This window comes from Equus quagga, chromosome 3, assembly GCF_021613505.1.
Source record: "Equus quagga isolate Etosha38 chromosome 3, UCLA_HA_Equagga_1.0, whole genome shotgun sequence".
In the NCBI taxonomy this organism is placed as follows: Eukaryota; Metazoa; Chordata; class Mammalia; order Perissodactyla; family Equidae; genus Equus; species Equus quagga.
This window is the reverse complement of record NC_060269.1, coordinates 63,480,152-63,505,589: the sequence shown is the minus strand read 5'-3', so window position 1 is coordinate 63,505,589 and position 25,438 is coordinate 63,480,152. Positions and strand designations below refer to the sequence as shown.

The 25,438-nt window shown below is 48.2% G+C and overlaps 1 protein-coding gene across 3 annotated transcripts in view; it reads right to left on the bottom strand.

Annotated features, from left to right (window-relative positions):
* The window catches only part of ZNF395 (zinc finger protein 395), a 28,963-nt gene extending 3,759 nt beyond the window's left edge, over nucleotides 1–25,204 (bottom strand). Inside the window, exons 1-9 of one of the 3 annotated variants that reach the window (XM_046656294.1) lie at nucleotides 25,065–25,204; nucleotides 11,435–11,681; nucleotides 9,788–10,020; nucleotides 7,833–7,942; nucleotides 4,085–4,320; nucleotides 3,474–3,574; nucleotides 2,463–2,754; nucleotides 1,028–1,120; nucleotides 42–145 (exon numbers count right to left, since the gene is read on the bottom strand). In XM_046656294.1, the coding sequence (XP_046512250.1) occupies nucleotides 42–145; nucleotides 1,028–1,120; nucleotides 2,463–2,754; nucleotides 3,474–3,574; nucleotides 4,085–4,320; nucleotides 7,833–7,942; nucleotides 9,788–10,020; nucleotides 11,435–11,681; nucleotides 25,065–25,093 (1,445 nt within the window). In that variant the 5' untranslated portion in view covers nucleotides 25,094–25,204. Of the gene's footprint in view, nucleotides 1–41; nucleotides 146–1,027; nucleotides 1,121–2,462; nucleotides 2,755–3,473; nucleotides 3,575–4,084; nucleotides 4,321–7,832; nucleotides 7,943–9,787; nucleotides 10,021–11,434; nucleotides 11,682–13,005; nucleotides 13,131–14,620; nucleotides 15,361–25,064 lie in introns of those variants that run through there. The other 2 variants (XM_046656295.1, XM_046656296.1) reach the window with 2 other exon arrangements.
* Between the last annotated feature and the right edge of the window lie 234 nt (nucleotides 25,205–25,438).

Sequence of the window (25,438 nt, the reverse complement as noted above, 5' to 3'; positions counted from 1 at the left end):
ACAGAAGCCAGAAAGGAGGCCATGGAAGTGGCCAGTCTCACCTGGCGCTGCTCTGGGCCCGGGGCGGAGACGTGACAATCAGGTGAGATTTCATTGCAGGTGGTGGCTGCTGGGGCTCGCTGAAGCTTAGCGACCGGCTCCGGACCTGGGCACAGGAGAGGGGCCGCAAGCACTGCCGTGAGCACGGGAGCAGCAGTGAAAGGTGAGAGAACCAGCCCACGGGACAGTCGGCCCCACCTGCCGAGGCCCTCCTTGTGCCAGGACTCCAGGACACCCTCTCTGGAAGGATATTCCAGCGAGAGGCGCACAGGGGCCGGGTCGGGAAGGGAGGGTGGAGAATGAAGCGCAGGCCTGTAAGCCAGGCTGGCGACAGTGTAGGGGCTGTGGGCAGGGGAGCCACTGGACCTTGCCACCTCGTGGGCTGCTCCCTGCGAACTGAGATGGAGTCACTATACGTGGAACAAAAAGAGGGATCGCAGCGCCCCAATGGCACCCTCGGGCACTTAGGTTTTACGAAGTGTGACAGCTTCCTGTGGGAGATATTTAAGACTAGAACCCACAATGTGTGGTTCAAAATTACTTCAATTTTCTTTAGCTCAGAGGCAAGCATCCTAAGGCGCTGGTCCACAGTGGCCTTGAGATTTCTGATCACCCGCTACAGCCCCCACAACCTCCTATCTTCTTTCTTGCTCACCCTCTTCCTCTCCAGATTTCCCACATTCTCTCCCTGCTCCTCTCCCAGCATTAAAACCTTAACAAGCACCCACAGACACTCAGGGCTAAGTAGAACACTGACTCTGGCCTAGCCTCATGATTTTCTTGGCAATAAATTTGCTTGATCTAGGTACTCCGTGAGTACCCTCCTTCTTCCTTCTAAGAGGAGCTGTGACCTTGCTGGGCAAGGGGGAGAGTGCATGGAGACCTTCAAGACCTTTGGGCGCTGGAGGCAAGTGCAGGGAGATGGAAGAACCCTCGGCTTGTTCCAGGGCCCCCAGACGTGCTGAGGCTTGGACATGGGCACACTCACCGGAGAGAGGGAGGAAGCCGTGGAGGGGGCGGCAGCCCAGCTAATACTGGTGTAGATGTGTGGCGACACGGGGATCTGAAAGGACGGCAGGGCCTGCAGGAGACGACAGAGTGTCGGCCTTGGTTCCAGCTCAGGGAGCTCTCGAGTCCACCCATTTTCCCTGTAACTTCACGGTCCCCAGCAGAAGGTGTTTCTCTGACCCGAAAATGCTGGGATAGACCAGAATGCTCTTCCCAATAGAACTAGCAGATATTCACCTCTATGAAGGAGTGTCCTCGTCTCAGGCTCCAATCTATTTTTTGAAACCCTTCTCTCAGAGCTGCTTTATGGAGCAGCCTCATGACCTAACCTCCATGGCAGATTAACTTCTTGGCTGGATCACCTACCAAGAATACGCTATAGGCAGTTCCCCAAAGGAGTCCAGAAGCCTTCCGAGCTGCACTAAGGGTATGGTCTCCCCAGGCAAGCACTGGAAGTAGCAACACTCTCCTGGGTGTCTGGGTTTAGGTCTGTTTGTAAAAACACAGCCACACTCTCCAGGCCCCATCTCATAGTGTCAGCCAGCTGCCTGAAAGGCCACCTGAAGTTGGCCAAACATGAAATAGCAAAGCAGCCACTCATTCCAATGAGAAGGAGAGCTGGCTCATTTTCTAACGGCTTTCTGATGGAAAGCACTTCTTTTTAATTACTAACTTGCAAATCAGCCTAGAGTCTGATAAAACCAACTTGTAGGCACAAAAGGATTTTAAGAAAAACTGGCACACAGCAAGCTGTGCATTTACCTACTGTGTGCAGTGAAGACCATCCTAAATGCCACCCACTCCGGGACAACTTTCCCAATCACGTGGGCATGGCTTGGTCCTTCCTGTACCCACAATTTCTTGTGCCTCTAATAAGGCACTTTAACTATTTGTTACAATTAATCATAGTTACATATTCATTTCTCTCTCCAGCTAAAGCATGCACTTCACAAGGTCAGGGACTATGTCTTATTCTATCTGAAAATCATAGCCCAAAGCTTAACACTCATTCCAACAATGGGTGTTGGACTGCTTGCTAATGTAACACAATTCTAGGAACTAGGGATTTGCTCTGGGAAGCCCAAATACACTACTCCATCCCCTTTTGTAACCAGAGAAGTAGCAATTCCCCAGTCCAAAACCCAACAACCTGTAAAACTCAGGGAGTCAGCCAGATTTCTAGTAACCACTCATGAAAGCGACTGACGTAGAACCCTGGAATTCCCACATTTACTGAATGTGAAGTCATTTTTCTTTTCTTCCTTCTAGAAGCTAGAGATGAGCAATTTAGCTAAAGGGCTCGGCCTTCAATCCTGGCGGTCAGCAGCCTGTGATTAGGTTGGCTGGTGAAAGGTCAGACACTGACTGTCCTTGTGACCACAAGGCCGAGCCCCCAACGTGCCCCCGCCCCATACCTGGTATGCATGGTCAGCCTGAATGTGCCAGAAGGAGCCAGGAGCTGACTTGCTGAGAGCACCAGAGGGCAGGTAAGACTCCAGGCCAGGGTGTTCCGGGCCTGAGGACTGGGCTTTGGGAGGAGGCGGCGGGAGGACAGCAAGGGGCGGGCTGGTCACCCCGGGGGTGGGAGCTGGGTCAGCTGTCGGGGCGCCAGCAGCAGCAGCAGCAGCAGCAGCTTCCTCCTTCATCTGCACCTCTGTGTAGTAGAAATCCTCCTCCCGCTTGAACTGGTCGGAGTCCACAGTGTCCCTGTGTGGGAGGGAGATGTGGTGATGATCAGGGACAAGTTCAAACACAGGGGAAACCAAGGGACAGGAGGGAGTACTTGCTCGGGGCCACCCTGCCAGCCAGGGAAGGAGCCCAGGAGAAGGCCCAGGAGACCAGCTCCGGATGCAGCACTGCAGGAGTTACATGCTCACAGCAATGGGAGCTGTGCCTACTGGCACTGAGGGCTTCTCACACAGAACATGTGCGAGTGTCTCCTCCCGAGGGGTCACCTGCCTCTGAGCTCTGCCATGGGTCCTCTCTGGACCTCACCTACTTGTGGTCACGCTCTCTCCTCAAGGGAGAGGGGTGTGAGTCAGATTCCTCTGCCACGAGAAGCCCAGGCTCCAGGGGGTCAGTGCTAATGGAGCCCAAGCTCCCTGGGGAGGGAGGTACGGAACTCACAATGGGGTCTCACCAAGTTACCCTATTTCTACTGAGAACAAAAATCCACAAGATGGATGGAGCTCCCTTCCCATGACCAGCATCACCATTCACCACGACGGGAGGGTCCTCCGTTCCCAGCAAAGATCTCTTCCCAATGGGCTATCTTGCTGGGCACAGGGGTCAGAGATAGGCACCAGGTGTTGTTCTCAGCAAGCCATTCTCTTGGAAGCATTCCAGGCTGTGGGTCATGGGGAGCCAGCAGGCTGAAGGAACACCTGAACGGCACCCTTGGCAGCGGCCCTGGGCTCCAGACCTACCCCAGGTGGAGGGCTTTCACGTGTCGTTTGATGCCCACAATAGAGCGCAGGACTTTGCCACAGTTTGGCCACAGGCACTTGTACATCACCTTCACAGAGTTCTAGGAGGAAGGAAGACGGATAATCGGAGTATGTTCCTCTCCCTCATGCCCCTCTCACCCTCACCCAGTGGGAACTTCCACTGCCTTCAAACAGAACCCAACAAAAAGCCCTGCGGAAGGGGTTCTCTGGGGCCAGAGAAACTGACAAGCAGAGGCAGAGAGCGCGGACCCAGGAGACGGTCCTGGTGGCCAGCAGCAGTGCCTGGCACTGTAGGAAGACCCCACCGGAGGCCTCTCACACACAGGCCTCTGTAGGAGTGTGGGAAAAGAAGGCAGAGACTGGGGCAGAGATGAAAGGAAAAGGAAGTGGCATTAAAGAGCACTAAAGATTCCATTAGGCTCCTGGGACTATCATGAGATCAGAAGCCACAAAGGGAAACTGAAAGGGGATGGAGCCGGAGAAGGCCTGGGACCTGCGGGGGGGGGGGGCCCTCCCCTCCACAGCTGGCTGGCTGGCCGGCCCCTCACCAACCCTCTTGCCCGAGTTCACCCTCATACCATACTTTGTACCTTTCTTTTGCGTGGAGCTGGTTCATCCAACAGGAAAGCGTCTGGATCGGTCTCAAATCCATTATCAGTTTGGGGAGAACCAAAGGCGTCCCCCAAATACTTGGGGCTGGCCTGGGGGTGGGGGGGCGAGGGGGTGGAAACGCCGCTGCTCCCGCTCCAGTGCCCGCTGGTGGTGCTGCTGCCGCTGTCGGACACGTCCCCGCTCTCCTTCCACGGGTCACAGGCCGCGCGGGAAGCTGGCCAGAGAGAAGACAGAGGACGCTCACGGGCCTGTCCCCGGGCACGGCTCTGGCACGGCCAGCCCAGGTGGGAGACCACGAGATTCTCGTTTGGAGTCCGGGCTCCTGAAGCCAATTCCCGGCTCTGGCTCTGGCTGGTTTTGCCACTCTGAGGGCAAGGGGGGACAGTGGGAGGGACCCTCCGTCTCTGAGCTTTGGTAAGATGAGGAGTGGGCCCGTTCACTGCAGCAGTCTCCATGGGCAGCCCTGGTCTGCTCTAGTGGACACTTCCTACCACAGCCATGTTGCTAATCATTGACCAAGCAACACACGCTACAACTTCATTTTGTGTATTAGTAACAGAAAGAGAACCTAATTAAAACATATTTCTCCCTTTATATGTTAAAAGAAAGCAGGAGGAGAGTGGGGAAGGGAGGAGAAAAGCCCCTGCAGCCGCCAGGTCTAACAGGTGGGTGAGAGTGTGCACACACAGCGTGCCGGGTACCACTCAGGAAGCTCTCCCTACAGCGCTGTGGGATGGAAAGGCCAAGTTCAGAGCTTGTGGACCAGCTTTCTTGAAAAATGCCTTTCGATAATTTAAACCTAGGCAAATACACCAAAACCTGTGTGCAAAAAGAAACCATTTGGCTCTTACAGGAGGAATAACATCTAGCAGAGCGAGCTGCAGCCCACGTGGCTCCCACTTTTAGCCAGAAGTAACACGTTTGGAGAGGGAAAGGTAGGCTCTGAGAGTGATTCAGACTAATCACCAGACGACAGGAAGCCCTCACGCCTGACGTGGCCCTGAACCCGCTGCCCTCCTCCCAGCGTCTCAACATGAAGATCACCAGGAGACGCGTGAAATTTTCAGTTTTTAAATTGCCTGTCTTCAGACTGCTTTAGGCCCAACCCAGACTCTTCCATGCCTAGGCCGTGAATCCATTTACAGTATAGGAGAGTCTGAAATTCTGATACACGGAAATGGCAAGAGAAGGGGGAAAAAGCGCTGTGACGCACAGGTATGGTGGCCAAGTCCCCAAAAGACCCATCTCCCAACACGGGTGGGTGTTCCATGGGGTGTTCCTGGATTCAGAGATCGACTACCACAGCCCTTGTGGCCAGCACAAAAACTCGACTGCTTTTCTCTCATCCTGCTCTATGTTCCAAACCGCTTCTAGGCTAATCTAGGCTCCCAGCATTCCATGTTTCCAGTGCAGGCTGTCCTTAATCCAACTTCACACGCCAGGGGAAGCCCACCCAAACGGAATGGGCTGGATGAACTCTCCCCTCCCCAAGTATCACTGTCAAGCCTCAAAGCTATGACTTCCCCTTCCTGGAAACCAAGAGTTTACGACATCTACACATGGCACTTAAAATAAGGGAGCCCTTCAGGTAAGAATTCAGGAGCCAGGGCCAGCCCCGTGGTGCAGAGGTTAAGTTCCCACGTGCCGCCTCAACGGGCCGGGGTTCGCCGGTTCCAATCCCGGGTGCGGACAAGGCACTGCTTGGCAAGCCATGCTGTGGTGGGCGTCCCACGTATAAAGTAGAGGAAGACGGGCACGGATGTTAGCTCAGGGCCAGACTTCCTCAGGAAAAAGAGGAGGACTGGCAGTGGATGTTAGCTCAGGGCTAATCTTCCTCAAAAAAAAAAAGAATTCAGGAGTCACTAAAGGGTCAACAGGTCAAGGGTCCACACCTGTCCACTCGGGAAACTTATCTGGGAGAGAAGGGCAAGGAGGAGAATGCTCCATCTAGGTGATCAGCACTCTGGAAATAGAGGGCAGGTCAAACCGCAGCAAAGCCTACATCACAGCAGCCTTCCACAAGGAACCGTGCAAATGGCCCAAAGGCTGAAGGTGGCAAAGTAGCACACAAAGGATGAAAAACATAAAACAAAGCAAGAAGTCAGTATCATAAATTAATCCATAAGCTATCAGGTGAACATAAATGACTCTACCTTAGATAAGATTTCCAGGGCAGGGGAAATAGGAATTCTACAGCATAGAAACAAAGTGCTCCTCTGCAAACGCACAGCAAGGGGAGTTCACGGTGAGCCTTTAAGAAATAGGCCTCATTCCCTCTGTTCTTTACACACACGCACAACGCGCAGAGCCATCCTAACAACTCCAAAGGGAGCAGGTGGTTTCTGTGTAGAAAGAATCCATGATGACAGCAAGGTTTGGGTTGTTGTACAGACCTCACCCCACAGAATACTTCAATATAATCAGCTGCCGAGGAAGCCTTATTTTTCCACTGACTTCAACCATAAGATCAGAAATAAACTGTAATGGAAAAAATCTTTAATAGACAATTTTTTGTCAAAAAGGGACTTAATGGCCTAGTATCAGTTAAGGCGTGTTTTGTTGGGGTGTGTGTGAACATGTATGCACGTGTTATACACACATAACCTGATGGGAATTGGAGTCAATGCTTTTCTTTCCCTTTATGACTCTTTCCTGGATCTTCCTTCTGTTGACCAACTTCCTGGATCTCTTAAACTTGCAGAATTTCCTGAGAACTTTAAAACTGACTCCTTCCTCTGCATTTTGCTTGTGTAGCTCCCAAGTGCTAAGAGAGCAGGTGTGCAACACTATGCTGCACAACCAGGTGCCATCAGACTACAGTGACTACTCCAGCAGCCTAGTCACTGACCACAGGCTTTGGGCGAAATAAGTAAGTTTGCTTTATCACACCTCTAAACGTACTTTCTATCTAGGAGATAACTGTGAGGGATACTTGTAAAGGCCACCTTCCTCCTGGTATGTGCTCCAAGCTAATTCCATACTTTCCTACAAGCTTTTAAGTAGCTTGCAATCCGGTTAGATCTCACCCATGAAAAAGTTATTCCCTGGGAGTAAGTCAGGCCAGCCCTATAAGGAATTTCAAAAAGAACTTCAGGTTCACCACCAGCCTCATCAAACAACTAACATCCAGCAACCCTTCTTCCTCCCAGATTACTGATAATGGATTTTGGGGTCGCACTAGAAGAATTTTTCTTTTAGTTCATAAATTTGCTTTGAAGTCATACTCTTGGTTTGTATTAAGCATTCAGATTTATTTTAGACTTCAGCTCATTTAGTTCAGGTCCTTGGCCTGTAGGTCCTCATTAATTTACAAGGCTGAGGCACTTGGAATGGGGACATGAATTTTCTGAGGCCACTAGAGGACCATTTAGTAAGTTTCTGCCTTTGTGAACTAAATATTCCTCTACTGGCCTTGCTCAGGCCCCCACCGAAGTGCCTCATTCACTTACTCCCACAGAAGAACTTACTCCAGTGGCCAGTGTGCCTCAGTCCCATGCTCAATCATCTTCACAATGCACCAGGAAACTTCTCCCCAGATGAGGAAACTGAGGAAAAAGAATGGAAGCATCTAACTCAACGTCACTCAGCCATCTGAGGTGCACGTGAGAAGAGACTCCAGAGATCCTGTTGGTAGGCTGGTGACTGTGGCAATTAGCTGCTCAAAGCAGAGGGGATCAGCCCTGAGCCTCTGCTGCACCCAGAACCCACACAAGCCCCCTTCCTCACCAGAGAAGTTGGCATCAGCTCCAGGAGGACTCTGCACGACTGGGCTGCAGGACAGGGACGTGAGCACCATGGCCGCCATCATCTCATCCATTTCCACTGCATCCGACTTCCTGGATTCAAATGGGTGAGTGCCAAAGGTTGCTTCCTGACACGCGATCATCTTACACTTCTAGACTGCCCCCTCCACGCCCCCACTACAATCAGCCAATGTGTGCTCAAGCAATATAAATTAAATCAAGCATGAAGGTTTCTACTGATTCTTCATGAAAAACACTCATTCTGAATTATGTTTATAATATCAGTCAACCCCAATAGAAGCTGGAGGGTCTCCATCCCACTGCTGACATCCTGATGCAGCTCCATTTTCCCCTGAATTCCCTCCCTAACTCGGACGCTGGAGCTTAAAATGGAGAATTTTATTTGGGGGAAACAGACAAGAGTCAAAGCAATGAAATAAAGCATAGGCATAAAAGACGCCCGCTGGAATCTGAAAGCACTAAAATCACCCTCCTTTCCTTGTCTTACATTTAAATTTAAGAGGGAGCAACTACACTAACCAATTCTTTTCCTCTCCTCCCCAAAAATGAGGAATTTTGATAGCTTCTGAATGTCAACAGAACCTATTACATAAGACAATGAGCAAGTAAACCAGAAACACTAAAATAAATCTCCCAATGCTTTATACAGCAAAGTTCTATAAAATTTCACGTGCAATTTTTTAAAAATCCATATCAAGTTACATTATTTGGAAGTGAAACTAGAGCTATCTCTAAGTTAATGCGAAAGTATGAAAAGTTAGTCCGAAATAAATTTCTAGGTAGCTTGTCTACTTCAAAGACTGTATTCATTCATTCTTTACAATTTAGATGCACTAAAATATGTGACTGGGTTTGAAGCAGCTAAACCAAGTGTAGTAATATATTAAACATATCAGCATCCTCTTTTTTGTATGATCTTTGTATTTCTATTTACACAGAACAGAAAACTTCTTTGCCAGCATTCCACCGAATTCACAATCACAAATACTGTTACTCTAGTCTGGTCTCAAGACACCGGGTGTACTGTCACTAACAGCAGTACCACAGAGAAACACAGAAACAGGTGGAATGGGGCTTAACTTCTTGCACATCTTGTATATAAGACAATCTCCACTGGCAGGTCTTCTTTTTTATTTTGAAAGATCAACGTGCATAGAGTATGCAACATAAAAATTAGTATGTATTCTAATAAATGTATATTCTAATAAAATCGTATCATAAAATTCTAAAGCAAAATGTACATTCTTCATTCAACATCAAGGTTCTGAATATCTAAGCCAGGGGCCAGCAATCTATGGGCTGCGGGCGGGCACAGCCTGCCGCCTACTTCTGTACGGCTTGCAAGCTAAGAATGGTTTTACAATTTTTAACTGGTTTTAAAAATCAAAAGAAAAATATTATTTGACATGTGACAGGAAAATTACATAAAATTGAAAGTTGAGCATCCATAAGTAAAGTTTTTTGGGGGTGCAACCACGCTCACTTGTCTATGTACTTCTGTGGCTGCTTTCACACACCACAACAGAGCTGAGTAGTTGCAACAGGCACTCTGGCCCACAAAGCCTTACATTAATTACTATCTGGCCCACTGAGAACAAGTTTGCGGACGTCAAATCTAAGCCATTTTTTCCCTCTCTCTTGTCATGAAAAACAAAGAACAAATTTTAGGTTAAGCATAAAAAGAGGAAAAAAATAACCTTTAGCCAAACCGAAGACACATCACTCATAACAGAATTGGGGGAGAAAAGATGCCATTCTGGGTTTCTTTAAAAGATGCCTTCTCTGTATCCCATTTGTCCAATATCTTGACAGCTAGGCACCTAGGACTTACGCATTCTTTCCCCATCCCAAGGCACCCCACGACCCCACACTTCACCACCCTCCTGTCTTTCAGAGCCCAGGTTCTTCCACACAAACCTCTTTGGGACATCAATGTTCCTGGAGACAGGCCTGTAGGCTGGCACCTGGGTTCCTTGCTCCAGAGGTGGTGCCTGAGGAATAGGGCCCTGCAACTCGGCCAGCCACACCTCCTCTGCTTTGCAGCAGATTTGTAACTTCTGATCCAACAGCCAGACAGTCACCTTATCCTCTGCCCAACTATGCTGCTCCACCAGTCCTGTGCATTCTTGACCCTCATACCACACATAAACCTGGGGGGAGAAAAACAGCAACCAGCGATCAGCACTTGATAGGTCTCACCCCATGTGCCCCAAGTTCTGGGAGCCAGGATACACCTGCCACAAACTGTATTCTCTGACTCATCTTTAATTCAAACAGATGCTCCCAGGTACCTGCTTCCCACCTGGGCACCCAGACTAGGCACACTGGATTGGTTCTTCCCCAAACAGATCCTTATAAATTCTCTAGCTGGAGAAAGCGAACATGTCCATTTCTGGGATTTTTTTCCTGAACTTGGAATCTGTATGGGACTGAAGTTATCATCTTAAAATAGACTGTTCTAACTATAAGATGTTTTCTATAAGCCTCATGGTAGCCGCAAAGCAACAAAAACCTCTAGTAGATACACAAAAGATAAAGAGAAAGGAATCAAAGCATACGACTACAAAAAAATCAACAAATCACAAAGGAAGACAGCAAGAGAGGAACAAAGGAACTACAAAAGTCAGAAAACAATTAACCAAATCACAACGGTAAGTCCTTACCTATCAATAATCACTTCAAATGTAAATGGATTAATTTTTCTGATCAAATGAATCTGGAATCTATATCCATCCCTCTTATTTCTTGCCCTGCTTGCCTTTGAAGGCCTGTTTATCTGCTGGTTCCCAACTATTGCCTTGAATTGCCTTACGCCTTACATCAAAAAATTGCATTTTTCCCTTCAGAGAATTCTCAGTCTGCCTGGAACAAGATAGCAGAAGCGCAGAAGCAGGCTGACTTCTCTCAAAGGGTACATAGCGGTTGGCAGGTCGCCTTACCTCGTGGGAAGAGAGGACTGAACGACACAAGCCTTGGCAGGGAGACAGAAGGCAGAGTCTCTATTTACTGGCCCTTGAGAAGGCAGTGAGAGAGAAGCCCATCCACCTGGTCTAGTGAGAGTATCAGGCACAGGCGATGACTGGGCCCTGCCACGAGGAGAGGAACACTGGAAAAGGAAATCTAAATGGCATTCTGACTACACAAACACCTCTGTCTCTTGAAAATGTCTAAAGGTAGTTCAAAGACACAACTTTATCCATCTCTTAAAAGCTGAGATTCTTTCCCTTGTTTTTGTAAAGTTGCAAACTGATGCAGATTAAGAAAAACTGAGCTCTGGCCACGCCTCGAACTGAGGTTCTGAGTAGGGCTAAGCCAAGAATATCAGATGTCAGGTCTTTCCAGCTTTTCCTACAGACAGCATTGTCGTGCAGGAGCTCTGGGTCTGCTAAGGACGGCTCATTCTCTCAAGAAGCCTACTGCCCAAGGGCCCACATGGCTGCAAGGAATAAGTCTGTGTGCAAACTGGTGCCCAGAGTGTTTTTGGCCTGTCATTCAGGGCACCACTGGCCTGCCAGCCCTAAGCCTGGGGAGATCAGTCACCTGTCCACTCAGGGATCAACCTACCTTCTGCCCAGGCTGAAAGGCCACCTGCTGGAGGCCTGATGTGCTGGGAGCCTTGAAGACTTCCTTGGGCTGCTCCTGGCAGGAAGTGTCCTTAGAGGCGAGGAAGGGCTGGGGAGTCACCCCCTCCAGCAGCTCCGCCTGAGGCTCCGAGGGTGGGGCAGCCCCGGGAGGCCCCAACACCCGGGCTCCCAGGAGGGAGCGCTTACCAAGGCGCCGGGACAGCACAGTGGCCATGCTGCTGCCTTTCCTGGGGAGGCAAAGGGGACACGGAGTCCTTTAGTCTTTATCTGGAGGAATCAGGAAGCCCTACACGCAGCAGGAGCCCGTGAGCATCCATTAAAATAGATGAAGCATTTTAAAGTAACTTTTACAATTTTTTCTCTTTACAAAAGTAATATCCATTCCGAGTAGGACATTTAGAAAATACCAATAAGCACAAAGAAAAACAAATCACTCAAGAAGCTGCCTCCCAGAGATACCCACATTGCCTACATAGCATTCCAAGCTTTCTTCTATACGTGTATTTATATACTTTCATTCCTACTAAAATGGGATCATGGTTGGGTAAAGTGAATTTTCACTTGATATCTTGTGTAGGTTTTACTCTATCATTAAGTGTTACTGTATAAAAACACTTTTAGAAGCCACACAGTTATTTTCTCGGGTGGATGTATCATCACCAATTTAACAAATCCCTTATTATTGGACCTGAGGGCTACATCCGGTGTTGCGCTGTTCAAACTGCTCTGCCTGCAGGGAGCATCTTTGAGCTCAACCTCAGCACACACACCAACGACCACTTCCTCGGTCAAGTTCCTAGATGTGATACGGCTAAGTCAAAGCATGAGGACATTTGCTGATACAGATTCTGAAGCTCAACTGGCTTCAAAGCTGCAAAGAGCCACAAAAACGAGCCACGCTAACTCTCCTCATTTCACACTTGAGGAACCTAATGCGTAGAGTTTAAGCGACTTGTTCACAGTGATAAAGGTAGTTGGTGCCACGGCCTGAATGAGATCTGGTCTCCTGACTTCAAGTCCAGGTGTCCAAGCTGCCCACACGCCACCTCCAACAGCACCCAGCGTCAGACCACTAACCACTCAGGGGTGAGGGACACGTAGGACCACAGCCCTCACTTGAACAAGGAAGACCATTCCGGGCCTCAGTGCGTTCATCTCATGACCTACAGGAGCTGTTCTGCAAATGGCACACATCATTCCAGCATGCTCTGAGGCATCAACACACCCCCACTTGTCATACTCCAGAAAGCAGGAAATCGGGTAGGGCTATCCTCGCATTTTATAGAGAGGAAGAGCTAGGAAGGAGATCAGAACTAGAAACCTTGGTGTGACACTTCATTAGTCAAAATCCTCCTGCCTGGGAGGAGGGTCCTAACCACACTGGCACTCAACAAGCCCCAGGGCTGGGCAGGGCCATCAGGGGCCACCCCTTGACCTTCAGGCACCTACACCATTCCAGAAAAGAGGAACTCTATCTTATAGGTCCCTCAGTGACCCGAATCAGTCCACAAGCTTGCTCGTGGGAAATCCCTCCCCTGACCCACACCCCACCTGCCAAGTGAGACGCAGGGAAAACACAGATCTGTCCTCAGGCCACGTGGTCAGTCCCACTCAGAGCGTTTCCTCATCTATACATCACAATGCCTACACTCCCCTCACCAGCACCTTGGAGGAGCAAATGAGAACATTCCTGCAGAAGCTCTTCACAACCTGTAAAGCGTGACAGAAATGCAAAGGAGCATCATTATGATGAAGTCCAATCTAGTTCCAGCCTCAGTGGGAATGAATATTTTGGGCACAAGCTTCTTATTAATTCTGTATTAGACTTTACCATTCAGATTCTTAAAAAGATGATGAATGGTACCTTTTTTTCCCCATTAAGTAATAACATCTAACCCCAAGTCACTTGGAGGGCTCACCTCCGAATACCTCTTCTATATGTGTAGACAGTATATTCCTACTTAACACTTAAGAGCGTTTGCTATGTGCTAGACTGTTTTAAGTGCTGTACTGGCATTCTGCAGGGACCATTAGCATCCAGCCTTGTTCTGCTCTCAAAAAAAACCAGAGGCTCAGAGAGATTAAGAGACTTGATGAAGGTCAAAGCTGGTAAAAGGCCAAGTCAGGGACCCCAAGACCTGCGAACTTCAAAGTGTGCTTCTCAGGACTACACTGTGCTCCCCCTCCTCTTTCCAGATATGCTCTGCCTGGGACCCATGACCTCTGGCCTCTACTTCCCCATTCCTCATCTCCTTTGACTCCAGTGACTTCCATCTCTGCCATCTATGTCACAAACTGGCTTCAAGGTACTGCCCAACATCCGAAGGGTCAAGCTTTGTACTCACAACCCCCATCGGTACCCTCGTTGTCCCCAGCCTACTAGCTGCCCTTCTCTCCACCTTCATTCTTGCCAACTCCTGAGAATTGACCGCCATTGGTCGTACAAAAACAGGCCAGAACTCTGCAGTCCCTCCACCACCACAAATATGAATCCTTTGCTCCTGCACAGGTCATGGGGTGGATCCCTGCCAGGGGCCCGGCTGCTCCCAGGCCTGGGTCTGCGAGCAGAAGGGGAGGGATCAGACCCGGCACTTGGCAAACTCACACTGCCTGCCTTCTCCAGAGCGCTCGTGGCTCCTCAGCCATCCTGCGGTGCATCTCCTTTGGGTCCCCTAGCACAATTCTGCTCTCTGATGTTCCAGGTCCTCTGTCCCCACCTACTCATTTATTCAGTTAGTATCCACTTGAGCAACTGATAAAGCACATCCGCAGTGCTGTGGCAGGTATAAAATACTAGGATTTTCATGGACCTCAATACCAATGCTATTTGCCTACCTGGAACGCCCACCAGGCTAACTCCACCCCAGCCTATTAAGCTCGGCATGTCAAGAGACCGTTCCAGCCACATTTCTCCTCCCTCCCGCCTCTCCCTCCTGGCCGCACTCACACCAGACGAAAACTGTCACCACAGCTATGGGTTCAAACTGTCTTTGAACAGTTCCGTAAACCTTCTTCACTTTTTCCCTTGTCCAAAAACACCTCAGAGGTTCGTTTGGGTCTCATGCCATCTCAACATCTCCCAAACCCTGGGCTCTTTCCCGGTCATTCCAGCAAATTATGCTAAGCAAATATCTCCACAAAAACAAAACAGGAGTGGGAAAAATACCTTTAAAAGATAATAAAGTTGCAAATATTGAGGAAAAGGGTTTGGCTCGTTTTTACAAGTATTTTACTCAGAGGTTCCAGGGCTGGAATCAGATCGCATGGTGTCTCCATCCTGAATTCCCTAGAAAGCAAAGCAAAGGTAGGAAAAGGTCGAAGTCAAAGCATCCTACCGAGTTCCTGTTCAGTTGTCCAGTGACTTTATACTCAGTAACACCATGGGAAAGCTTTACTATAACAATAAAGAGGAAGAGAAACGTAGGGAGCAAATGCTTTACCACTACAAAAGAAAAAAATGTATATCTAAGCTAACTTGGTTTGAGAAACTCAGTCACCTACCGTGATCCTTGAAGTCTCAAGCCAGAAATAAGAAGCCCTGACTCTCGGCTTAATTTCATCGAGCTCTTGAAGAGCTAGAGGTGAAGCCGCAGTGCCACGGGGAGACAGCAGGTGGCAGCACCCATCCATTCAAAGGACGGCCCTCTTCCTGACCAAAAACATGGCGGCCTCCCCCACGCTCCCCAGCAGGAAGTGTGAGGTTTCCTCCACCAAAAATGAAGAAAGGGTAGCATTTCCAAAATTCCTGGCTTCCAGTCTCCAGAGAGAGACTGAAATATTTGGCTAACAAACTCTGATGCTGTTTTCGAAACCCTTTTTTTTTTTTAATTTAAAGAATACTTTTTTTGGTTTGTGAAGCCTGCTGGATCTGCAGAGTTGGGGAGCGTGCCCTCTTCCGGCTTGGTCCCACGGGCGCTTCCTGTCCTTCTCTGGCTTTTCTCCTTTAACTTGCCCGAATTCCACACTGAAATGCATTTTATTATTTGCTTTATTTTTAGACCACCCAAATCTTAATTTTTAAAAGCAGAAGAGAAAGGAGGAAGGGAAACTGCCTTTATTAAGTGCCTAATGGGCACTTTCACAAATTATATCTAATTTAATCCTCAGAACGACTTGAGAGAAACACCATCTTTTATTTCTGATGAGGAAACTGAACCCCAGGGAGGTTCGGATGCTGAGGGTACACAACTAGGAACCTGAGTCCTGGGGGCTGAACTCATGTCTGTCTGGTGTCAACGATTACAATCCTGCCATTATTCCAGTGCGTCTAGGATCTCTCAAAATAAAACACTCAGTTAAGCTGCTTTTCATCTACATGGTATTTTCTTTTCCTATGTCAGTGAACCATAATGGAAAAACACAGCTCCCAATCCTGCAAGTCTCTAGTTCCATTTCCTCGTGCACTTTCCTTCCTTGAAAATCTCTTCCACCTGCACCTTAGCCTCCTACCTACAAAATAAAGGTCAATGTTTTAGTCAAAACATGTTAAAGTAACAGTCCAAGTCACTGTTAATCATTTAGTGGCTTGGGAAGACCTTTATACACAAATTGCCCTCTGAGAGGGCACAAAGAGACTGTAATCAATCCCAAAAGCTAAGGAAAATTTTAGCCAAGTTCATACTGGGGATTGATAGCACGCAAGAAAAAAACACAAATCTAGACTAAATGCAAGCTGAGCAGCATCACCAGGTGTGATTCACTGCCTCTCCTGTGTCCACCGCACACTCATCCTGATATTACAGACATGGCTCCAGAGAGAACACAATCAACAGAGTCCTCCAGGGATTCAGAGGTGAACTCGAGCACCTACAGACGTCTGCGTGCAGCTGGGAGGAGGAACTCTAGGGTCTAGAGTTACCTTCCAGGATTGCCCATTACTGTTCAGCTCGGATGGAGGGTCCTTACCATCCCCCCCAGCATGCTGCTATCAATCTATCTGTAGCTTCCTTCAAACCTCTCTTCTCTGATGTCTCCTTCTATTCACTCCTCTGTTGGTTTCTTTCTTCGGAGCTATCAATGGTCTGTATAAACCAATCATCCCCTAATTTGCCATATGGTTTTGGGTTTTTTTCCCTCAAAGATTGGCACCTGCGTTAACAACTGTTGCCATTCTTTTTTATTTCTGCTTTTTCTCCCCCAACCCCCCCAGTACATAGTTGTATATTTTACTTGTGGGTCCTTCTAGTTGTGGCCTGTGGGACGCCGCCTCGGTACGGCCTGATGAGCGGTGACATGTCCACACCCAGGATCTGTACTGGTGAAACCTTGGGCCACCAAAGTAGAGCACATGAACTTAACCACTCGGCCATGAGGCCGGCCCTATGCCATATGGTTCTGATGCAGCAAAGCAAAATCAAGCAACATCTATTTCAGGGTAACACTAACAATGCTTCAACATGTAGCCAAATCCCACTTTATGATGTTACATTCACAACTTACAGGAATTCCTTGATTGAAACATAAACTCATGCAAAAAAAAAAAAAGACTTTCCTGCTGATGTACAGTTTTAAGGGGATCCTGAGCCCTCTTGTTCTTCTCATCCCTACCACTGTCACCAATAGGAGGGGTTGGCTACCCTAGAATACATATTTTGGTCAATGTCCAAAAAGGGTTAGCCCTTTTCCAGGCTCAGCAAACATATTCTGATGTGCTAAGAGTCCTTAATGAGGACATCTGCCATCAGTTAAATAACTGGAACAGACAGAATAGGAAAACAAATGCTCTCTGTGGGTCTGGGTTGCAAATTGCTATTTGACATGTGACTGTTGCCGGACAACCACGTCTGAGCACATGTACATGTGTGTGCACACACTCATACACAATGGCTGCTCTCTCCTCCCACCCAGGGACATTGCAGCAAGCCATGACATCACCTAGTGGCACTTCTAGGACACAGGTCATAAGTCACAGTGATTCATTACAAAACTAATGGTTTTTGTTTTGTTCTGTTTTTTAAGCTGAGGAGAGTGAAGTTTAGAGTAAGACTCCCATGTGCTAAACCTTGGGTGCCTGCTTCCTCTCTAATGAACAATTTATGGATCAAGGGGAAGGACGTCAACCCTCTGCCAAGAGTTTCAGATTCTCTACTAAACCTCAGCTTTCTATTTTATGATCTCCACTGGGTAACCACTGCACAGATCAATGGTTTGAGTTTTCAGTTCTTTCACTATTATTTCACATAACATTCTTAATCTTTTATCAGAAAGTTGCTGTTTTTTTCTTTTAAATCTGTAAAGTTTTCACTTAACTTTTTTCAGTGTGGTGTTCTAAGCTCATCCAAAGGTCAAGATGTTGCAGCAAACCACATCTCTTATTTTACGACAGCACTCAATGGACAATGGGATTTCCAAACAATTCATTTCTCAGCAATTCTTAGCCAGAATTGATCGCTGTTGAGAGCTGCCGTGTACATGTGCAGCACATCTATGGTTATATGCAAATATGTCTGGGATCCTCTCAGTTGCAGGTCACCCTTGAACTCTGGGAAAAGCAAGTTCTCACACTCCATCATCACCAGCCAAATACTGCCTGCTGGTTCTCAAGCCTTATTTTCTCCTGGGCTCATTTAGAAAAAGCAAAAAATACTCACTTCACTGAGCATATATTGACCTTTTCTTCCCAGAGGACTCTGGCTTTGAATACAAACCTCTGTGAAAGTAGCCAAGGCCTGAGCTAAAACTTCTAGATCTCTCAAGTTATTTATCAGGCTGTGTTATACCATTTTTAAAATGTGTGGTGTGCATTGTAGATTTTCACAATACAAGCTAAAGATACACAGCAGTGAGCATATCAGCGACTGATCCAATACCATCATTTCTAAATCAGCTGTTCAGAGAATGACCATTTGGATTCTCAGGGCATCCTAATTATTATCTCTTTCTGAAGGTTTTTAAAAACCAGATTGCGGGGCCGGCCCCGTGGCCGAGTGGTTAAGTTCGCGCGCTCTGCTGCAGGCGGCCCAGTGTTTCGTTGGTTCGAATCCTGGGCGCGGACATGGCACTGCTCGTCAGACCACGCTGAGGCAGCGTCCCACATACCACAACTAGAAGAACCCACAACGAAGAATACACAACTATGTACCGGGGGGCTTTGGGGAGAAAAAGGAAAAAATAAAATCTTTAAAAAAAAAAAAAAAAAAACAGATTACACTACACCAATGTATAATAGCTTAGATTAACAGTAAAATTAAAATGACAGACTCTCAGAATTGACAGGGACCTTAAAGGTTGCCCATCCCCCATGCGGGACCAGAACCCTCTCCACAGCATCCCCTGTAAGTGAGCATCCAGCCTTCCCATTATTGTACTAGGTGTAATAGAATAATGGGAGGGAAAATAAGGGCCCCACATAGCAGTGCTATTTTCATATTCCAGCAGATGGACCACAGAAACAGGTCAGCTGATGTGGTTACACTGAATTTTCTCCAGCAAATAATAAATGACCCTGATCAACAAACACTTTTGTTGTCTGACTGCACAACAGTCATTCAATCAAGTAAAAGAAATGGTTCTGTTTGCTCTGCTGGCAGGGAGAACAGCATTTTCACAGCTCTACTCAAATACACTTCCCCTGCACTCACACCTAGCTCCCCATTGCTTTCAAACCACCAGCGCCCTTGGTTCATTGCTCTGTCATGCACACACTGCTCTGCGTGGAACAAAACAATTCTTAGCACAGCACGTGGCACCTAGTTAGGGCTCAGTACTCTGTAACCATTCCTACTAGGATTGATAGGACTACATCTCTCTTGGACTGTAAGCCCTTTGAGGGGAGAGACCATATCTTGCTTATCCCAGCAGATTCATAATCTCAAATCGATGATATTCCCGTGGGTGAGGACAACACCAGACTCAAAAATAATGTGTTCTAAGAAATCATACTTGCTGCTTGCTTGCCCTAAAATGAAGACAGAGGTATCAAAAGCAAGGATAGAGTTTCAAATCGTGTTCAAACTCGGTTCTAAGACAGTAGTGTCTTCTTGAAAACAGGGAGAGAACATCTCTAGCAGGAAGTAGGTCCAAGTAACAGCGTGCCTGTAACTGTGCTGTGAGCTGGAGGGTCACCCAGCACTGTTTCTGAACATGTGAGGGGTGGTGGGCACACATGCACATGTGTACCTGTGGGTGTGTGCACCGTGCTTAAACCAGATTTGAACTGTGCTAAAACTACATGAGGGTTCCTGAAGGAGGTGGGGAGATGGACGACTGCTGACTTGGCACTTCACTCAGAGTGGCCGGAAGGAGCTGAATGTCTCCAGGAGAGCCAGCAGCCCTCTCTGGCAGTTTTCAGAATAAGCTTCTAAGGGACTGCTCAAACCACCAATGAATGCTTGAACGGCACTTGGGTCCACACTCACCTTAATACACACATTTGGGGGCTTCCTTTTTTTCCCAACCTCCTAGCAACTCAAGAAAATATAGAGGGACAATATAATCCTCATTTTACAGCTGAGAAAACTGAGGTTCCTCAAGAAGGTCCCTTAGTTGCCCAAGCTAGCGAACTGTGGCATTTGCAGCTTTCCTGGCCCCTCCCTGGTCCAGGTCTCTCTTCTGCACAAGGGAAGACCCAGCAAAAGAGAGGTCTCAGGATAGGGGCTCTGGAGTTCACAGCCCTGACGCCTTTATGTTGCCTTGTCTGATCCTCACTGTGCTGCGAGGAAGAAAGTGTGCGTTTCACTGGGAAGAAGGGACCCACCAGAGATCCTTACAGTCATGAACAGCACAAGCTAGCAACAAAAGAACCACCCCAAAATACAAAACATGGAAGTGAGAGTTTAAAAACCCTCACAATCAAAAGCCCACAAGCAAAAGGCCCTGAGTGTGCACAAGCCAGAAAGGGGAGCCTGCGCAGGAATGACGCCTGAGGCGCCAATCCCGAGACCACCAAAAAAGGTTCTCTCACGTTCTCACTCCTTTAAGAAGGCAGAGAAATGCAGACTCCACTTTTTTTCTTTTCATTTAGGTAGCTAAAGTAGAAAAACTATTTGGAACCCCAAAGTTATCTGAATGAATAATCACATTCCCTGATGATGCTAAACAAACAGACAGTGGGGCGTGTGAGGGGGGTGAGAGCCACCTGGGACCTTGCCTGGCTGGAATCAGCAGGTGATCAAAAGGCAGCGGCCCCCTCCGTGGCAGGTAATCAGAGCACACAGGGCTGCAGGGGCCCAAGAACGGTGTCCCCTGGTCTGGGGTCCAGGCTAGGAGTGTGAGGTCCAGAATTTAAGATGAGAAACCATGCACAGGCAGACAAGATGGGTCAACCAGAGACAGCGAACCAGAACAGACAGACAGATGAGGGAAGGGATGGAGCTGCCACTCAAACACCTCTCAGGAATCCCAGTCTCATCAGGGAGCCACGCAAAACCTAAGCTACCAGGAAATCAGTTGTAATCTTGGGAACTGTAAGTCACAAGATAAGAAACGTGTGCTGTTGGGATAACAGAACAGTCAAGTGGCTGATAACATTTAAAAACCTGAAATAGGAGCTGGATACCAGAATTCGTTCCAAGACCAGGATGGCTGACTGGCCCATAAGAACAGGTCTCTCTGGCCAGAAAGGAGGTGCCAGGTTTCCGAAGATCAACTTTTAACCCAACTTTTCCCTTTATTCTGACTCCTCAATTAATTAGACAGGTTTTCTCTTTCAGGATGGGGGACAGCTCCTCACCCTGTCACTCTATCACCTTCTTCTGGGAGACTCTGCTCTGCTCTCCCAGGATTGGAGCATTTCTCCCAAAACCAAGGAGAATGCTTCCATCCCCCAGGAGTGCTGTGGCTGAGGCAAAAAAGGCTGGATGGCGCTGAGGAGCTGAAACTGGCTTACCAAAATGGATATACAGCATGTGCCAGGGAAGCTAAGCCAAGGCACTGAGGCACACTGTCAAGGGCACTTCTCCAGGGAAAGAACAGACAGCAGCCAGAGACATGGACCCATCACCTCAACCTGTGTGACTTATGACAATTCACCACCATCTCAGAGCCTCAATTTCCTGCCTCACCTGTAAAAAAATGAGAGCAGTGCCCAGCATCTGGAAGGAACTCGAGAGATGCGTTTCCTTCCCCTGCTCTCCTATCATAGACTGGTGCTAGATAGCTAAATAACACAACAGGCCACTCTGAATGTTTAGTCGCCACTGTTGAGCCGGGATCTGGGAAGTGAGATTGTGAAAGGATATTTAACCAGAACGAGTAATACAACCACTGACGCTAAAGGAAATCAAGAAGTTGACCACAGGTGAGCAACTAATTAATTGCAATCACAACAAAACTGATTTCAGCAAGATAGGGGAACCGAGAAATCCAACATATTCCACTTAGAGGCCTGCTGGCCACAGGGACCCAACCCCCAGACTCAGTCCTTAGAGCTCAACACCACGCCAGCCGGCTTTGCCCCTGCGGCCCAAAGCCAGGGCCTGGCTGCTGCCCGTTCCCCATGTGACCTGGCCACTCACCTCACCCTCGGTCCCTCTCCTGCTCTCCTCCCCCCACCGAAATCACAGTCTTGGGGCCCTGCCCAGGGTGGTTCAAGGCCTGTGGCCAAGCCTCCCTGAGGCAAGGCTGGGCCAGCCTCCCTGAGCAGCCTCCAGTGCCTTCCTCCCAAACCTGTGCCCCACCCGCAGGCGCCCAGGACCTGTTCCAGCTGTCCCGGAGGCGGATCCGGCCCACGGCAGTGCAGACCCACAGGGGAAACGATTCGGCACCGACTCACCAGAAACCCAGGGAAAGGAGCAATATAGAATACACACCAGTGTTTTTAAAAATCTGCTGATAGTGAACACATGTACCAGGCTCTCGCCGATGAACTGAACAGAATGAGTAAGAAGCCCAAGCTTCAGACCCCACCCTCAAAGCACTTTAGGGCTGAGCTCCCACCTGGATCACACATCCAGCGCTTGTTTATACAAGCACTTAATATGCTCCAGAGCTACATTCATATGCTCGTGCTGTATAATTAGATGAATGAATCAGAATTTGCTTCTTTCAGGAAAATGCAAAAAATATGCAGCAATCCGACACCGAAGACTGACAAAAAGATGGTTTTAGGATTAAACTCATAAAGTTAGATGAATGTGCGTGTTAAAATTTTAAGGGTTTGACATAAGTTAAATAAGTCAAAAAAAAGTTATGAGTCTAAAAAAATCTGAGTGACTGGAGGGTGAGGGAGACAGACATGTTTCCCCCAGAAAACAGAAAGTCAGCCTAAGTGAAGAGACTATAGACACCACAAAGGAAGATTGTTTAAATACGCGGTGAAAAATGAGCACGAGGCGGTGGGGGGGGGGGGCTTGCCCAAGGCATGACCCACTACCGAAGTCCCTTTCTCTGGAGGAGACCATTTAAGGAATCTTCATGCCCCAATAATTGTGGGGCTGAGGATGAGTTCAAAGACCGAATAGAGATGGAGAAACAAGCTGAATGAGAGGTCACCTCAGTCCCAGCTCAGGATCTCAGGGTGTTTTTCCTGAAATGGACTGAGGGGCAGCATTGATCAGCATGCTCACTGGTGAGGATTTTCTAAGCCAAAGCGACAAAATAAATGTGGATCAATCACAGAGACCAGATGGCCCACAAGTAGCCCTCTGAGAGAAGTGAAGGATGAAATCGGCGCTCAGCAGGCCAAGACACTCAGGCCGTGGCTGCTCAGTGCTGCTGGGCCCCCACCTGCCTGAGGATGATCGAGGAGCGCCTCGGGTCTCGCCGCTGCGCCAGGCAGGCAGGCAGGCAGAAGACTAGAACCTTTTCAGGGAAAAGGCAGTGGGATGTTCACAAGCAACAAAATTGCATCTAACTACCTCAGTAGAACTGTTACAGAGTCACAGGCAAGAGAAAATAGGAAATAAAACAGGAAGATAGACTGACGTTCCTTCAAGAATGTTCTAAGAGCTACCACTTATCAGAGACTGATGTGCCGGTCACTTGCTAAGCACTTCACAGACTGCGCCTCATTTCATCCCTCACAATAATCCCATGAGATAAGTACCATCAGCTCCTCCATCTTACAGATAAGGAAACTGAGGCTCAGGGAGGTTGGGGAACATTCCCAAGTCCACAGAGCTGGAAAGTGACAGAACTAAGATGTGAGCTCAAGTATGCCTGATTCCAAAAGCTATGCTCTTTCTACTATATTATACAGGAAAATTATGCAACAAGCAAGAGGAGTAAGAAGCTAGACTGGATGACATTTTTTTTTTTTGGCAGGGAAAGAGTTGCCGTAAGCTAACATCTGTTGCCCATCTTCCTTCACGTGTTTTTTCCCTCTTCTTCCCTGCCTCCAAAGCCCCAGTACATAGTTGTGTATAGTTGTAAGTCCTTCTCTGTGAGCCGCCCCCACAGCATGGCTACTGACAGACGAGTGGTGTGGTTCCACACCTGGGAACCGAACCCAGAACACCAAGGTGGAGTACGCTGAACTTTAACCACAAGGCCATCAAGGCTGGCTCTGGATGACTTCTTAAAGGCTCCTTGTTAGTGAAAACTTGACTCACGGAGAGATTACTGTGGTGGTGGTGGTTTGGCATGGAAGGGGAAATGCAATGGGCACTAAGATAGCAAAGTATCAACTATGGGGCTCCCCCAGGAGCAGGGCTACAGTTATTCTTACTTAACACTTGTTCAAACACCCCAAAGAGGATGCACCAGGAAACAGGGTTGCAAACGAGCTCTAACTTCCCAATTTTGTGACCTTGAGCAAATTACCTGGCCTTTCTGTGCCTCAGTTTCTTCACGTGTAAAACAGTGAAAGCACTGGCTCCTACGCCAAAGGATAATTTGGGGCTATGATGAGGCAATGCAATTTTTTTCAACAGTGCCTTGGTTTTGAGAGTCACCAAGCTCCTCTTCATAGAGATTCTAATACTCCAGGTCTGAGAGAGGAGCCCAGGAGAGAATGAAAACACGCACCTCGAGCACTGAGCACCGTGTCTGGCACAGAGCTCTCAGTAAATGTCAGCCTGAAAAAAAAAAGGCACTGAACTCTGGGTAGAGAAGAGGCAGGCTTCCAGGAAGATTACAGGGAAGACTGTGCAAGTAGGAGAAAGAGCAACCAGTGAATTAAATCGACAAGAGCGGTATAATAGGCTTCAGAAAAAAAACCTGGGGCCGCCCCATGGCCGAGTGGTTAAATTCACGCACTCTGTTTCGGCAGCCCAGGGTTTTGCTGATTTGGATCCTGGGCATGGACAAGGCACCGCTCGTCAGGCCACACTGAGGCGGCATCCCACATAGCACAACCAGAGGCACTCACAACGAGAATCTACAGCTGTGTACTGGGGGGGCTTTGGGGAGAAGAAAAAAAAAAGATTGGCAACAGCTGTTAGCTCAGGTGCCAAGCTTTTAAAAAAAAAAAAAAACTTGAAACCACGTAAGAGCTCTGTAGCAACAGTCAGAACCCAGTAAAGGGGTCTCCTCATCACTTTAGTTCAGACTGTCATCCTACTGTGGTCACAAAGACCGACAAACAAACAAACAGTTTTGTCCAGCAGAACTACTAAAAACAAAAAGAAACGCACTGCCCACCCACCCACTCTAAAGTTGGAGAATCGTCCACTCTTGGAACACTGGTAGCTGTCCAGCAAGAAGGATGACTTGTAAAACCAGAGGACAGTCACCTAAATGGGCCGTGTGGTGGGGAGGGCATGCCATGAAGTCCAGAAAGATGAAGGCAGGAGGGCCCCGACAGAATCCTCCAAACGGGAGAGATAAGGTGGAGTGCCAGCTTTGTCACCAAATCCTGAAACGGCAGGAGCACCTGCTGACACCTGCAGGAGACCAGAGGAGGAGACACCTCAATACCCCAAAAGAAAACAACATAAGTGCATTACTGGGTTTGGATAATTGTTTGAATGCAACAGCGGGGTTCCCCCAGGGTCAGAACCAGAACTGTTTTCATTTACATCTGCCAAGGGATCTGAAGGAGAATGCATATGAAAGAATTCAGGCTGCAAAAGGGCTCTGCCTCTCATTAGCTAGGTGGCCAATGACA